The sequence below is a fragment of the Myotis yumanensis genome, unplaced genomic scaffold (genome assembly GCF_028538775.1).
Source record: "Myotis yumanensis isolate MYYU_CA2020_CCGP unplaced genomic scaffold, mMyoYum1.0.hap1 SCAF_22, whole genome shotgun sequence".
Lineage (NCBI taxonomy): Eukaryota > Metazoa > Chordata > Mammalia > Chiroptera > Vespertilionidae > Myotis > Myotis yumanensis.
The window spans coordinates 14,325,643-14,341,933 of NW_027223773.1; the positions used below are offsets into that span (position 1 = coordinate 14,325,643).

Here is a 16,291-nt window from a genome sequence, read left to right on the forward strand (position 1 = left end):
TTGCCTGGTTGATTGAAAACTGGTGACCAACATTAAGTGTGGTTGAAATGTCAGAACCTCTTTGGTATTCTGAGGAAGAAGATAGCTGATGGATTAGTGAGATTAGAATACTGAGTGAATTTAATATGTAAGACGGCTTAACCCACTGCTTAACCAAGTCCCTGGGAAGACCCAGAAAAATATATATATACACACACACACAAGACCCAGAAATCACCAAGTTATGAGAGACACTCATGAGAGGAGCCCTGGCCTCCTGGAAGAGCTCTGTGTTGGCTTTTCTCCACAGACCAGACATAAAAGTGGCAACTCCTACCATCAAACTGGGCTTCCTGGATTTAGTGGGGATGATGGGATCCCCTGGTGGCAGAGACCAACCAAGTGGCAGCACTGAAATCACCATAGACAAGGTGGGAGTGGATGTGGCAGCCAAGACAGTAACTAGAAAGGACTGAACTGCAGAGATCCCTGATGTTGGCTGATGAATCTCAGTGTCCCTAGAACTGAAGAGGTGAGCAGTCTACTAGAGTGTTACTTGATTAGTAATAGTGAAAAAGCTCCAGGTCTGGTAAACAGAAGTATGACTTCAATCACCAAAAATAAAGAGTTGTGGCCCCGCTACCAATTCTCAGATTTGGGCCACTTCACAGACTTAATCAGGTCCCCTTGAGGAGCAACTCTACCACAGAGCCGCTCTCCCTCCTTGGCTTTCCACAGGAGGTCTATAGCCATTTACGAGAATGACTTCGCACTCGGGAAGAGGACATAACCAAATGTCAGGGGAATTACTAAATATTGGTGCTGAACTGAAATTATTTTTTAAATTTATCTTTATTGTTGAAAGTATTACAGATGTCCCCTCCCCCCATTAACTCCCCTCCACTTCACCCCACCCCACCCCCAACCTAAACCACACTATTGTCTGTGTCCATAAGATATATATAGATATATAGCTATATAGATATCCTATATAATAAAAACATAATATGCAAATTGACCAAACAGCGGAATGACTGGTCGCTATGACATGCACTGACCACCAAGGGACAGACACTCAACACAGGACTGCCCCCTGGTGGTCAGTGCGCTCCCACAGGGGGAGCGCCACTCACCCAGAAGCCCTGAGCTGGGCTCACAGCTGGTGAGCGCAGCAGCAGTAGTGCTAAGGATGTCCAACTGCCAGCTTAGGCCCACTCCATGGGGAGCAGACCTAAGTTGGCAGCAGACATCCCCTGAGTGGTCCCGGACTGCGAGCGGGTGCAGGCCAGGATGAGGGACACCTCCCAAGTACACGCACACACATACATATGTACTAGAGGCTTGGTGAATGAAAATGAAAAAAAAAAAAAATATATATATATATATACATATATATATACACACACACACACACACATACATACACACACTTTGGTTAATCTCTTCCTACCCACCCCCTCCCTGCCTCTTGAAGACCCAAAATAGCATAGTGTTCCAAACTCTCAGAAACAGCTAATGGAATGTGGGAGATTTAATGGGGCTTGGCTTCAGATTCATCCCATAATGGGTCCAGGAGGTCTCCAAGTCCACCTTGTGGTTATTTTCTCCAGTCCCAGAATGCCCAGTTGGAATATACACCCTCAGCAACTGTTGAATCCCCTCTTGTGTTTCCTTCCCCATAGAGTAACGACTATCTATCTACACTAATAAAAGAGAAACATGGTAATTGGCGTACGACCGCTACCCTTCCCATTGGCTAATCAGCGTATCCTTATGCAAATTAACTGCCAGCCAAGATGGCGGCCGGCAGCCATGCACTGAAGGGAGCAGGGAGGCTTGCTTGCTGCAGTGACTGCAGACTCGAACGTTCCCCGCCTCTCAACTGCAACTCTAAGCAACTATTACTATGTTGCAAATAAGAAGCTAAACAAAACCAGCTGTCAGTCAGCCCCGGACCGCAACATTGTATCCATGTTTTCAGCAGCGAGGCCTCAGAGCTAAAGCTGGCCCAGAATAAAAAAAAAAAAAAGAAAACAAGGAGCGGTTGGGAGCTTTTAGTCAACTACCAGTGGGAAAACAGTCCTCAGCCCCTCAGCCAGCCTGGCCAGGCACCCCAGTGGGGACCCCCACCCTGATCCAGGACACCCTTCAGGGCAAACCAGCCGGCCCCCACCCGTGCACCAGGCCTCTATCCTATATAGTAAAAGGGTAATATGCCTCCCAGCACTGGGATCAGCGGAGCAGCAAGGCTCCTGGCACCGGGATCAGCGTGACGGGGCAGTGCCCAAACCTCCTGATCAGCTCTGCTCTGTGCCTGATGGGGGGAGCTCCCCAATCCCCCGATTGCCCTGCGGCTCTGTGTGTGACAGGGTGCAGCGCACCAACCCCCTGATCGGCCCTGCTCTGTGTGTGACAGGGTAGAGCCATAACCTCTCCATTGGCCCTGCCCTGAGTGTGACAGTGGCGGCGCCCCAACCCCCTGATCAGCCCTGTTCTGTGGGTAATAGAGGGTGGCACCCCAATCCCCCTCCACAGGCCTTGCTCTGTGTGTGACAGGGTAGAGCCATAACCTCCCCATTGGCCCTGCCCTGAGTGTGACAGGGTGCAGCGTCCCAACCCCTTGATCCGCCCTGCTCTGTGTGTGACAGGGGGCGGTGTCCCAACCCCCCTGATGGACCCTGCTCTGTTAGTGACAGGGGGCGGCACCCCAACCCCCTGATTGGCCCTGCTCTGTGAGTGACAGGGGGCAGCGCCCCAACCCCCTGATCGGCCCTGCTCTGTGCATGACGGGGTGGCACCGCAACCTCCCCACTGACCCTGCCTTGAGTGTAACAGGGGGCGGTGCCCGAACCCCCCAATCAGTCTATCCTGAGCGTGACTGAGGGTGGCATTGCAACCTCCCGATCCGCCCTGCTCTGTGCATGACGAGGCGGTGCCCCAACTCCCCCATCGGCCCTGCTCTGATCCTGACCAGGGGCTGCACCCAGGGATTGGGCCTGCCCTCTGCCACCCGGGAGCAGGCCTAAGCCAGCAGGTCGTTATCTCCCAAGGGGTCCCAGACTGTGAGAGGGCACAGGCCGGGCTGGGGGACCCCCCCCCCCCCCGAGTGCACAAATTTTTGTGCACCGGGCCTCTAGTCTACACTAATAAAAGAGAAACATGGTAATTGGCGTACGACCGCTACCCTTCCCATTGGCTAATCAGCATATCCTTATGCAAATTAACTGTCAGCCAAGATGGCGGCCGGCAGCCAGGCAGCTGGAAGCGAACATGAGGCTTGCTTGCTCCAGGGACTGCGGACTCCAACGTTCCCCGCCTCACTTGCCCGCCTCTGAGCTGGCAGTTTGAAACATTCTAACAAATATAGGCCGGATCTCAGAGCTGAAGTTATACATTGTTTCGATTATAGAACCGAAACAAACCAGATACCTGCTCTCAGAGCTAGAGCCAGAGCTAAAGCTGGCCCAGAAGAAAATAAAAAAAAGGAGTGGTTGGGAGCTTCTATCAACAACCGCCAGCCTGAAAGCAGCCCTCAGCCCCTCACCCAGACTGGCCAGGCACCCCAGTGGGGACCCCCACCCTGAAGGGTGTGTGACCAGCTGCAAACAGCCATCATCCCCTCACCCAGGCTGGCCAGGCACCCCAGTGGGGACCCCCACCCTGAAGGGTGTGTGACCAGCTGCAAACAGCCATCATCCCCTCACCCAGGCTGGCCAGGCACCTCAGTGGGGACAACCACCCTGATCCAGGACACACTTCAGGGCAAACCAGCCGGCTGCCAGGCCTCTATCCTATATAGTAAAAGGGTAATATGCCTCCCAGCACCGGGATCAGCGGAGCCGCGAGGCCTCCTGGCACCGGATCAGCGTGACAGGGGGCAGCGCCCAAACCCCCTGATCGCCCTGTGGCTCTGTGTGTGACAGGGTGTGGCGTCCCAACCCCCTGATTGGCCCTGCTCTGTGTGTGACAGGTTGCAGCACCCCAACCACCCCCGCCCCCCACCACAGGCCCTGCTCTGTGTGTGACAGGGTAGAGCCATAACCTCCCCATCGGCCCTGCTCTGTGAGTGATAGAGGGCGGCGCCCCAACCTCCCCTCCCCCACGGCACGGGCCCTGCTCTGTGTGTGACGGGATAGAGCCATAACCTCCCCATTGGCCCTGCCCTGAGTGTGACAGTGGCGGCGCCCCAATCCCCTGATGGGCCCTGCTCTGTGGGTGATAGAGGGCGGTGCCCTAACTCCCCTATCGGCCATACTCTGTGTGTGACAGGGGGGAGCTCCCCAACCCCCTGATGGGCCCTGCTCTGTGCATGACAGGGGGCAGAGCCCCAACTCCCCAATCTGCCCTGCTCTGAGCCTGACCAGGGGCTGCACCTAGGGATTGGGCCTGCCCTCTGCCACCCGGGAGCAGGCCTAAGCCAGCAGGTTGTTATCTCCCGAGGGGTCCCAGACTGCGAGAGGGCACAGGCCAGGCTGAGGGCCCCCACCTTCCCCCCCCCCCAAGTGCACAAATTTTTGTGCACTGGGCCTCTAGTATATATATAAAAGGCTAATATGCAAAGTGTCCCCTCGGGAGTTCAACTGGGAGACTGGGAGTTCGATTGCTCGCTATGACATGCACTGACCACCAGGGGGTGGCGTGGAACAAAGGAAGGCCCCGGCTGGCAGCCGGATGGCCCCAATTGGCCCTGATCGCTGGCCATGCCTAGGGATCCTATCTGTGCATGAATTTTGTGCACTGTGCTTCTATTCTATATCTATAAAAGGCTAATATGCTAAGTGTCCGACCATCTGGGTAATGACTCACGTAGCAGCTCCTGGCTTCCTCTCCCTAGAGATGACTATTCTCCTTGTGGTTTCTTCAGCCCAGGAACATAACTTGCTTTATAGCCAGGTGGAAACACTTTACACTGTAAACACATGTCTGTGAAGCGTTTTCCCATGCCTCATCTCATTTGATCCTCACAGAAGTTCTGGAGTAGGTAGATAGGAGACTCAGTGGAGTCCTATTTTCCTTTCATTACTCAGAAAAAAAGAGATTTAGAGAGTTTAGACCCTTGACCCGACTGAAAAGAAGAAATGGTGGACCTTGAAAATGACTTCAGGTTTTCTCACTGCACAGAATAATGTCAAACACTGCTGCAGTTCAATATTTTACCCTTTGTTCTCCCTGCATGATCTACAATAATAATCTGCTTCATGTTGATATTTACTGCTGTGTTGCTGACAATTACCTGAAAGAGAAGTTGGGGTGCTTCACTGGGCTGGAAAAAGTTTAGCTAAATCAGAAAGCAGGTCTAATTAAGCAAGTTTATTCTATATCTATAAAAGGCTAAGTTGACTTGCACATACGCACTACACATAAAGCTCTCACTGGCACCAATCGCACATGTGTGTATCCATCTGTCATTGATGATTGTGAATTTGGTTGACACTTCTGTTATAGAGAAAGGGCGAATAGCAATATTAAAATATTTCTTCTAATTAATTTTCTTTCAATGTGCATGAATTTGTGCACTGGGCCACAAGTTTAGATTTCAAAACGTATTTGCAAAACTTAATCAGTAAATTTTTATGCAGTGAAATCAATAGATATAACCATATAAATGAAACCTGTTTAGAGTCAAATATAACTCTTTTTTTTTAAAAACCCTCCTTTGAAATACTTTTCAATAATTTTTAAGAATGTAAAGGGGTTCTGAAACTGAAAAGTTTGAAATCAGCTGCCTCAAATGATAGTGTATGTTAAGAGCAGCCAAACCACAGGCATTAGCCCGTTGTTTCATCTCTTTCTATGAAGGTCAGAGGCAACCCTGTAAGGACAATCTCGGCCCTGTAGAAGATTTTCAGTAGGTCTCAGAGATGGTGGAACAGGTGGAGAAGGCAAATCCAAGTACAGGGTGGGGGGAATGAGTGTCCCAATGAGAACAAAGCAATGGTCCCTCCATTACTAAAGAGTCTGAAATTAAAACTGGATACCAGTTGGCTGGCTGGTCCCAAAGGTGTGTCGCCATTTGGGGAACTCGGGATCCCTTACTACTGGCAGCACTCTGTACCAGTAGAAGCCACAATGGTCGTGGTGAGGGAAAGTCTGCACTGCTGAGTTCCAGGCACCAGCCTCCATGCCAGTCCCCATGGAGCCCTCTGAACAAGCACCAGGTTTCTGAAGAACAACTTACTGCTATCCACACAAAGCAGGGCAGCCCCTCTGATTAAGAACGACCTCTGCTGTGGCAGCCAACAAACGTTTTCAGGCTCCGGTCTCTCCCTTACAGCCCCTTCCCAAACTTCTTTGCAGAAGAAAAGGAAACAGGAATTATGACTCCCACTTAAAAAGAAAAGTGGAAGTCATATCCTTCCCTTTATCTTATTCCAAGTCCTTCACCCTCAGGTAAACCATTAGCTGTTGCTGAAGAATCTGCAAATCGAGCCTTTAAGAGGATGTTCCTAGTCCTTCCATCTTCAGCACGCACCCCTCCCCCGCAAGGAGAGTCTAACACAGCAGCAGTTTATTTGCACTGGGTGCTCACATATTTCACAAAATCATCTGTAAAACAATAGAATGATCTTCATCCATTATGTGAACAGAGATGAGTGCCCCTGTCCCCACTTGGCTCTTTCTACAGAGCCCTAACACCCTGGGTTAGGAAGCCAATGAATTTGTTAAAACAATTCATTCCAATGCCTAACATTCTTGGTAACTTCACTTATTTAGTGAAGCCATCTAACATCTAAGCCTCCCAGTTTCCTGATCATTTCAGCAATCTTTCTTATTCCCCATTTCAGCTGCTTTCTGTCATACCCTAAAACTTGTTGTACCAGCACATGCACTGCTTCTAGAGCAAATATGTCAAGTCATCCCACTCTCGATCACTCCGCCACTTCACTGATGGCATGAGGGCCTCTAATTCATTGATTCTACCCATTTCACTGTCCATCACCCACATCATAACCTCAGTCCTAGCTCAGAAATCATGGTTCATGATTACACTCTCTCTTGCCTACAATGTCAACTTCCTTTTCCCTTTATATTAACCTGTAAACCCAATTCTCACAGTCAAGCAGCAAACCATTGGGAGAGGGAAAAGCACCAACCTGCTGACTGCTCTCACTTTCAATAAATCAACACAACTATTCTCAGTAAGTTTTCAGGCTCAGGTCTCTGCTATACAGCCTTTAAGTGGACCCTCGGCACTTCCCAGCAATCCTACATTTCACTAGGCAATTCACTCTTCTCTCCTAGAGAAATACTTCAAACCTTCTCTTCCCTAAGACTGAGTCACTCAGCGACCACTTCCCAAGTTGTCCCCATGCCTCTCAATCACTGCTGCTGCCTTCTCTGGCACCTCTTCTTACCCCAACAAGTGTTCCCTCCTGTCTCCACCCCAGGTTCAGACCTTGGTCAGGATGGATTACATCGCCTCACCATCATTCTTTTTAGTCCTTTATTGCCTGGTCATACTTGCCTACATTGTAACTCAAATGTAGCTGCTTTATTTCCTACTAGGGGCCCAGTGCATGAATTCATGCACTTTGAAAGGAACTGTGGGCCACGAAGCTGCAGTAGGCACGAGGGGGGGGGGGGGGGTGTCTTGGACCATCCTCCACACCCCTGCCCAGCCCCTCCCGCCACATCCACTTGGTCCCTGTCTGCTGGCAGTGCCCCCTCCTGCAGCTGCCACTCCCACGTGCTGATGGCGCCTACTCCGCTCGCACCCGCTGACACCACAGAGCGATTGGGGCTGCACCAGCACCAGGTGTGAGCAGTGGCTGCTGCCCCAATCGCCCCTCAAGAGCAGGGGGAGGTGGAGAAGCCCTCAGGGTTGACCGGGGCTGGCAGCCGCCACTCGCACCTGCTGATGGTGCCGAGCAATCGGGACCGGTGTTGGGCACCAGCAGCGGGTGTGAGCGGGGCCAGCACCAGCAGCAGGTGCGAGTGCCAGGTGGGACCGCAGTGCGCGGGAGCAAAGAATTTTCAGTAACCAACAGAGGCTCGTCCCAATGACAGCAACCAGCGGCCCCGCCTTGGTCTGGTGCCCCCGCTCACCTGCTCCACCATCCTGCTGTGGCCAACACCTGTCATGTTCTGCGCATGCCCCCTGGTGGTCAGTGCACATCATAGTGACTGGTTGTTCGGTTGTTCGGTTGTTCTGCCGTTTGGTCTATTTGCATATTAGGATAATTGGTCTAACCTATCTCATGAACATGGTATTTTTTCTATAATTAATCTAATTTTCATCATGAACACTCACCCTAGTAAATAGCCAATAACTTGAAATTTGCCAGATAATATTTCAGTCTCTTCTAGTTAACGTTAAGACAGTTAAGTTTAACTCTTTACAAGAGCTGGTTTAAATCGCTGCCTTCAGGTAAATGTCCCTCCAAATGGGGCTTATGGGATGTCGTTATGGTGGGAAGAAGAGCTTGGATCTCGGCGTCTCTGCGGATCGACACTGGCCTCTGCTGTAAGGAATGGACTGGTGTCAGCCCACCTTCAGGGATGTCATGCTGGCTCCCGCCTCTGGTATCCAAGATCCGGACCTTAGAGTCACACAGTCCTTTGCCATGACGCCGGCTGTTCCACAGGCCTCTGAGCGACTCCACATCCCTCACAGTGGTATGAAAGCATTTCAGAACCCTCCACTACCTCAGACTCATCTATCTATCACTTCCTTCTACCCTGCTCTGCTACAACCCCCAGCGTTGGCACAGCACTCACCTACACAGTTATCTCCTCTCAAGACTCCAGATAAGGGGCAGCACCAAAGGCCTTCTGCTTTCACTGTCTCAATGCATGCACCATGCTCACCTCAACCCCAGACTCTGGCCTGAGCAGGTCAGAACATAAATTCCTCACAGTCTGCCTTCTCTACCTCGGCTCCCCCTTCTTCCTCCAACCCACCATGGCTGAAAAAGATGGATTTTCCACTTCCATTTCACCCTCCTTCCTCCTGGAGGCACTAGGCCTCAAGTTGGGCTTAATAATGGAAGAGATGTCCTCTGTATCTTATAGGGCAAACTATCATTAGAGTTTGCCAGAGGAAGCTCTTGATATGGAAACTACGGGCAATTTGGAAGTTTAGAAAACCCAAAACAAGAGGAGAATCGAAGATGGCGGCATAGGTAAACACCGGAGACTGCCGCCGTAAACAACCACTTTAAAAATACAACTAAAAGTCGGAACGGACATCAACCAGAACCACAGGAAGGCTGGCTGAGGAGAGACTCTTCAACTAGAAGCAAAAACAACAGCATTCCGACGCACAGAGGAGGCGCAGTGTGGAAAATTTAAAGGTACGGTGGTGCGGCGGTGTGCGCGCAAAGCGGGCTGGTGGCTGAGGGCGCGGTTGTCGTTTTCACTCAGGAGTGAGTCTCAGACTCTGGGCTACAGATCCGGGCGAGTCTCTAGGGACCCAGACTCAAACGGGAGAAGCGGGACTGTCTGGCTACGGCCCCTCCGAAGTTTGCAGCGGTTTCTGGGACAGAGAGGCAGAGCCCCTGGGGACGAACTGAGAGCGGCCATAGCTGCTCCCTCCCCCCGCCCTGTTGAGCCCGCCCCGCCCAAACCCTGCGCAGAGCCATTTGCCGATCGCCTCAGGCAAGGGCTGGACTAGCGCCTCCCCAGAAGACAGACACTTTCCAAACAGCTGATTCCTATAGCCAGTCGGCCTGGTGGTCAAATCCCTCCAGTGTTAACTACAACAATTAAGGCTTGGCTAGAACAAGACTGCGCACAGAGACCACAAGGGGGTGCACCAAGAAAGCATAAAAGATGCGGAGACAAAAAAACATGACAGAAATGGAGGATATGGAGCTAAGAATCGCAATTTTGAGGGCTTGCCATAAATTTGTGCAGAGCCTCACGAAAACTAACGAGACCCTCGATGCTACGATAAAGAAATTAGAAAGTAAGCATACACGGACTGAAATAAAGAATATTATACCCAATAGCAGACCAGAGGAGCATAAGAATCAAACCAAAGATTCGACAAAAAACACCCAATTGGAAAAGCAAAATGAAAAAAGAATCCGAAAGTGTGAAGATAGTGTAAGGAGCCTCTGGGACAGCTTTACGCGGACTAATATCAGAATTATTGGAGTGCCAGAAGATGAGAGACAGCAAGATATTGAAAACCTATTTCAAGAAATAATGGCAGAAAACTTCCCCCACCTGGTGAAAGAAATGGACTTACAGGTCCAAGAAGCGCAGAGAACCCCAAACAAAAGGAATCCAAAGAGGACCACACCAAGACACATCATCATTAAAATGCCAAGAGCAAAAGACAAAGAGAAAATCTTAAAAGCAGCAAGATAAAGAGGCTCAATTACCTACAAGGGAATACCCATACGACTGTCAGCTGATTTCTCAACAGAAACTTTGCAGGCCAGAAGGGAATGGCAAGAAATATTCAAAGTGCTGAATACCAAGAACCTACAACCAAGATTACTTTATCCAGCAAAGCTATCATTCAGAACTGAAGGTCAGATAAAGAGCTTCACAGATAAGGAAAAGCTAAAAGAGTTCATCACCGCCAAACCAGTATTATATGAAATGCTGAAAGGTATCCTTTAAGAAGAGGAAGAAGAAGAAAAAGGTAAAGATACAAATTATGAACAACAAACATGCATCTATCAACAAATGAATCTAAGAATCAAGTGAATAAATAACCTGATGTACAGAATGAACTGGTGATTATAATAGAATCAGGGACATAGAAAGGGAATAGACTGACCATTCTTGGGGGGAAAAGGGGTGTGGGAGATGCGGGAAGTGACTGGACAAAAATCATGCACCTATGGATGAACACAGTGGGTGGGGAGTGAGGGTGGAGGGTGGGGTGGGAGCTGGAAGGAGGGGAGTTATGGGGGGAAAAAAGAGGAACAAATGTAATAATCCGAACAATAAAGATTTAAAAAAAAAAAAGAAAACCCAAAACAAACATACAGTGACTTAAAATTCCCCAAAATATTACCCCTTCACAAGTTCAACAGCTACTCTCCTGTGTGCTATGCCTCAGGCAGGGATATACCAGACGCAGGTCACTACCTTGGGGAGTGGGGAGACTTACAAACAAAATAATTACCATGAAATGTTATGTGCTACAGTTACCAAAACAAGCAGATAACACAACCCCACTGTCAAACTTTTCAGCTCCTTCAAAGTAAAAATGGGTGCCACAGCAGAAAAATGATAATATAAATTATACCGGTAACAATTTGTCATTTAATCTTCTAATTTTCATAATTCATTTTCTTTTCCACTCAGATGGAAAATAATAAGCTAATCCTTAGTGACAGGGGAAAAGGGCAAGAAAAGCCATGAAGCAAGTTCAAATTTCTTTTCAATAAAAATAAATATGCAGGACTCATAGACACAGACAACAGTATAGTGATTACCAGAGGGAAAGGGAGGTGGGGGAGGTAGAAAGAGACTTGATTTGGGGTGGTGAACACAATATACAATATACAGATGATGTATTATAGAACTGTACACCTGAGACCTATATTTCAGTAACCAGTGTCATCCCAATAAATTCAATAAAAAAGTAGATATAAAAGAAATATGCAAGTATTAAAGCACAAATCGAAACACCCCAAGGTCAAAGAAAATCAGATAGAATCTAATAGCAACAAATCATTGGGAGACGAATGAAATAATTATAATAAATACCTGTTCTTTTAGATTATGTATTTGGTTTCCCCCTCCCCCTCACCATGGAACTACTGGTAATTGTTACAAGCTAATATTCTCATCCATTTCTTAATTCAAAAAGAAGGCTGCAGAAGGGCAAGGACAGCTGCAGAAGGGCAAAGACAGCCAGAGAGCAATTCTGCTAGACTTGTTACAAACTAAGAGCTTACTATGTGCCAGGCACTGGGGCTACAAAAGCTGCAAGATGTAATCTGTTCTCAAGAATTTCAAAACTGATGATGGATAAAGAAACAAATTTTACATACAAGGTGATAAGGAACACACCTTATAATGACAGACCGTTAATAAGGTTATTAGAACTGCCCAAATCAATGCATTAAACTTTGATTTCTCGAACAGTATTTTCAGGCTGCAATGATTCCCCACTAGACCCTTCAGAAACACAACCACTGAAGAGGAAGTGTTCAACAGAACACCTCCTGCCACAGCAGGTGTGCTAAGTCCCTTTTTAGCACAAGTGAAGTATAGCCTAGCAATCCAAAAGAAGTGCAAAAAAGGTGCAAATATAATCTGTATGTGTACAATACCAATAAATAAGTGTTCGGTAGTCAGTATAAAAAAGCCATTTGTTGCCCTAACCGGTTTGGCTCAGTGGATAGAGCCACAGCCTGCAGACTGAAGGATCCCAGGTTCGATTCCGGTCAAGGGCATGTACCTTGGTTGCGGGCACATCCCCAGTGGGGAGTGTGCAGGAGGCAGCTGATCGAGATGTTTCTCTCTCATCGATGTTTCTAACTCTCTATCCCTTTCCCTTCCTCTCTGTAAAAAGTCAATAAAATATATTTTTTTTTAAAGAGCCATTTGTTTGTTTCAGTTTGTTCTGTTTGGATGCTTGGCATTTACTTACATCCCTTCTCCTATGTTTAGGTTTGATGATTTTCCCACCATGTGAATATCGGTGGGAAGTGGAGCCTGTCTCCTTTCTTAAAAGCCAAGAAGCCCAGACACTTCCCTTGCAACTGGGGTGCAGACAGGGACCTACGCTCAGTCTAAGACTCCCACTGAGGACTCTGAATCAGAAGCTAGCACCGCAAAGAGCATGGCTGAGAACGCACCTTTGCAGCACTAGCTAGTTCCCAAGCAGCAGAGGCGGTGGCGGCAAGAGCAGCAGCAGCCGGTCCAGGGCCTGGTGTCGAGAAACTCGCTGCAGAGCCCAGTATTACCCCACAGACCCGCAACGTACTCCCCAGGCCCCAACCTCAACCACGTCCCAAGCGCAATCCTGACTGCAACTTTCCTTGGTTCCTGCCCGTTTTTTTAGACTTTAGAGCAGTGGTTCTCAACCTTGGCTGCACATTAGAATCACCTGGGAATCTTTTTAAAATCCTGATTTCTGGGCCTCATCCTCCGGAAATTCTGTTTCTTTGTTAATAATGTTGTGGCTCCACCCCATCACAAAGAAACATCCTCTGAGGATGAGGCCCAGAAATCAGGATTTTAAAAAGATTCCCAGGTGATTCTTATGTGCAGCCAAGGTTGAGAACCACTGCTTTAGAGCAATGCTGAGAACGCCTCAGTATTTTTCCATGAAATCCTTTTTTTTTTTTTTTTTTTTGCTTAAATCATTACAATTCTTCCTAATAAGAAAAATGAGTGACAGACAGCAATAGTGAATATGATAAATCAAGAAGCATCTCACCCACAAATGTTGGATTTTTGGTCAGTTTTGGAAAATGGACAATGCCATGTGTTTTATGACTCAAGTCCAGCTCTGATAATTTATTGAGCAATTTGTCATCAAGTATTCTTTCCAAAACTTTTCTATTCCAACTATTATCTCCAAGATGACCCACATCTTCGTCAGCAAGTATGTAATGAGAGGATTTAAGAAACAGTAAGTTCTCTACTTTGGACCACATTCGAACTGTAGGTACAACCCCAAAGGATGGAGGATGACGAGCCCAGCTTTCTCTAATTTTCTTGGCTGTCAATGTGGGGAACTTCAGCAAAAAGGCAAGTCTTGGAAGAAATGAATAGTTTGCAACCACACAGTTTACAAAAATTTCAAATCGTTCTCTCAACAGATTTTTTTTGTTGTTGCTGCTGCTGCTGTTATGGTTACTTCAGGAAACAACAGACAAAATTCTTGGTAACTTTAAAACACAAAATTAAATTCCTCGATTATGAAACCAATGAGGACACAGTACGGTTTGCTCAGTGGATAGAGCCTCGGCCTGCGGACTGAAGGGTCTCCGGTTCGATTCCGGTCAGCGGTTTTCAACCTGTGGGTCGCGACCCCTTTGGCGGTCGAAGGACCCTTCCACAGGGGTCGCCGAAGACCATCCTGCATATCAGATATTTACACGACGATTCATAACAGTAGCAACATTACAGTGATGAAGTAGCAACGAAAATAATGTTATGGTTGGGTCACAACATGAGGAACTGTATTTAAAGGGCCAGAAGGTTGAGAACCACTGGGTCAAGGGCATGTCCCTACCTCTACCTCTACCAATCAATGTGTTTCTCGCTCTCTCTGTCTCTGCCCCTCCCTTCCAGTCTCTCTAAAGATCAACTGGAAAATATCCTCGGGTGAGGGTTAAAAAATAAAGACATAAAATTTAAAAACCCTGCTTTAAAAGTAAATAAGTAAAGAGATTACTGGCCAAGCAGCTGCTCTGAGCTTTGCACTCACCTCCGCACCGCCATTCACCCAGACCCCAGGCTAATGGGCCTGAACGCGCGGTGAGGGGACCATCCGGCCCGTCTGCAGCGGAGCCCTCCCTGAGCAGCCAGCGGAGCGCAATGCCAGTCGCTGCTTGCACACAGTGCCTGTGACTGTGCATATAGATTGCATATTTCCATCAATTGCCTTCGCATAACTCTGCGTCGGCCGGCGCTCCCAGGCTCAGGAAACACTTTCGCACGAATTCTCACGTCTACATAGAGTTAGACCTGGCGGCACGGCCTTGAGACGCCCGGCGCACGCAGGAACCCCGGTGACCGGCTCCCGCACACAGGGCTGCAGGTCTAGGTCGGCACTTCCGACGCACGGACATCAATGCCGCCTCCCGCCTCTTGGCTCCTCGAGCGCTCCTGAGAACGCCCCCTTCACCTGCAGGCAACAGAGGCTGGACCCCAGAAAGTGTCCCCTAAACACCCACGCGCCTCCGCCTCCTGCACCCAGGTCCTCCCCGAGCCTCTGCGGAGCCTGCCTTTGCCATCGCTGCTCCCCGCACCCCGGCCCCCGCACCCCGCACCCCCACCCCGGCCCCCGCCGACTGTGCTCTCCACAGCCACGCTCAAGACGCTAATCGCACAGGACACAGACTTCTTGCTCCCCAGCGAGCTCACCCCGACCCAACGCTCCCCCTGCAGCCGGCTGCCCTGCTCCCCCAATTCCCGCCGCAGCCCTAGGCGGGTGGGCGTCAGAGCTGCTGGGACGGAGCCTGGGGTGCCCCCCACCCCCGTAAGGCAGCCCGAGGGGTGGCCGGCCGAGCCAGTCCGCCACGCGCGCCCCCGGGAACAGCACGAGAGGAGAAGTTCGGGGCTGGGCACGGCGGTGCCCGGGCCGCCCGGCCGGGACCGGGTGGGCGAGGCGCTCCGTACGTACCCGAGGAGGCAGCGGTCGCAGACGACTCCACGGCTTCCCTTGCTCACCGTGTACGCCAAGGGGTCCGAGCGGAAGAGCAGCTCCCCGGGGCGCAGCGGCGCCAGAGCGCGCAGCCCGTTGCCCCTGTCGGCGGTGCTGAACTTTTCCACCTTCGGCGGCTCCATCCCTCGGCAGCTCCGCACCTCAGACGGCCGCGCGTCCGGCAGCCGGATCCTCGCGGGCGGTCGGGAGCCGCGCGCCTGCGCCCTGCGCGCACGCGTACGCCGCGGGGCGGGGCGGGGCGGGGCGGGAGGGCCTGCGAGCATGCGCAGACGGGTCCCGAGTCGGGCCGGCGGCGGAGCGAGCGGACCCAGCGTGCCATCCCCGCTGGCGGGGCCGCGGGAGTCCCAGGCAACTCGCTGGGGAGAGGCGGCATTTTTCCCAGCAATGTTTTCTTTTTTTTTCTCTATTTTTTCTACCAGCAGTATTTTCTTTTTTTTCTCTATTTTTTCTACCAGCGGTATTTTCTTGCAGACGGCTTCAATGCCGACGGAAAGTAGAGCAAACAACGCAACGAATAGCATTGTACCCTCCACCTACATCAAACAATTCTTGGCATTTTGCCATTTCAGCACCGTCTCCGTATGTATGCAGATATGTGTGTACATGTGTGTATTGTTGTTGAACCACTTGAACGTTGTGTTTTTGCATCACTTAAAAGTAAGTTGCAGCTGGGCTGGCGTGGCTCAGTGGTTGAGCGTTGACCTCTGAACCAGGAGGTCACTGTCAGATTCACCTGCAGGGGCGGCGGGCTGGAGCCCCAACGTGGGGCGTACAGGAGGCACCGGGTCAATGATTCTCTGTCATTGTTGATGTTTCAATCTCTCTCTCCCTCTCCCTTCCTCTCTAAAAGCAATAAAAATATATTTTAAAAAAAAGATTTATGACTCCTTCTAGAACCCTTCACTGAGCATTTAAGCACTAAGCACAGGTCTCCAAAGGGGTGTGCAAGGAGTCACACTAAATAAATAAATACATAAATACATAAATAAATAAATAAATAAATGT

The 16,291-nt window shown here is 49.7% G+C and overlaps 1 protein-coding gene across 2 annotated transcripts in view; it reads right to left on the reverse strand.

Moving 5' to 3' along the window:
- Positions 1-15,456, reverse strand: part of SMYD3 (SET and MYND domain containing 3) — a 521,599-nt gene extending 506,143 nt beyond the window's left edge. The window contains exon 1 of one of the 2 annotated variants that reach the window (XM_070401161.1): positions 15,245-15,456. In XM_070401161.1, coding sequence (XP_070257262.1) covers positions 15,245-15,408 — 164 coding nt within the window. In that variant the 5' untranslated portion in view covers positions 15,409-15,456. The remainder of the gene's footprint in view (positions 1-15,244) is intronic. The other variant, XM_070401162.1, reaches the window with a different exon arrangement.
- Positions 15,457-16,291: the final 835 nt, after the last annotated feature.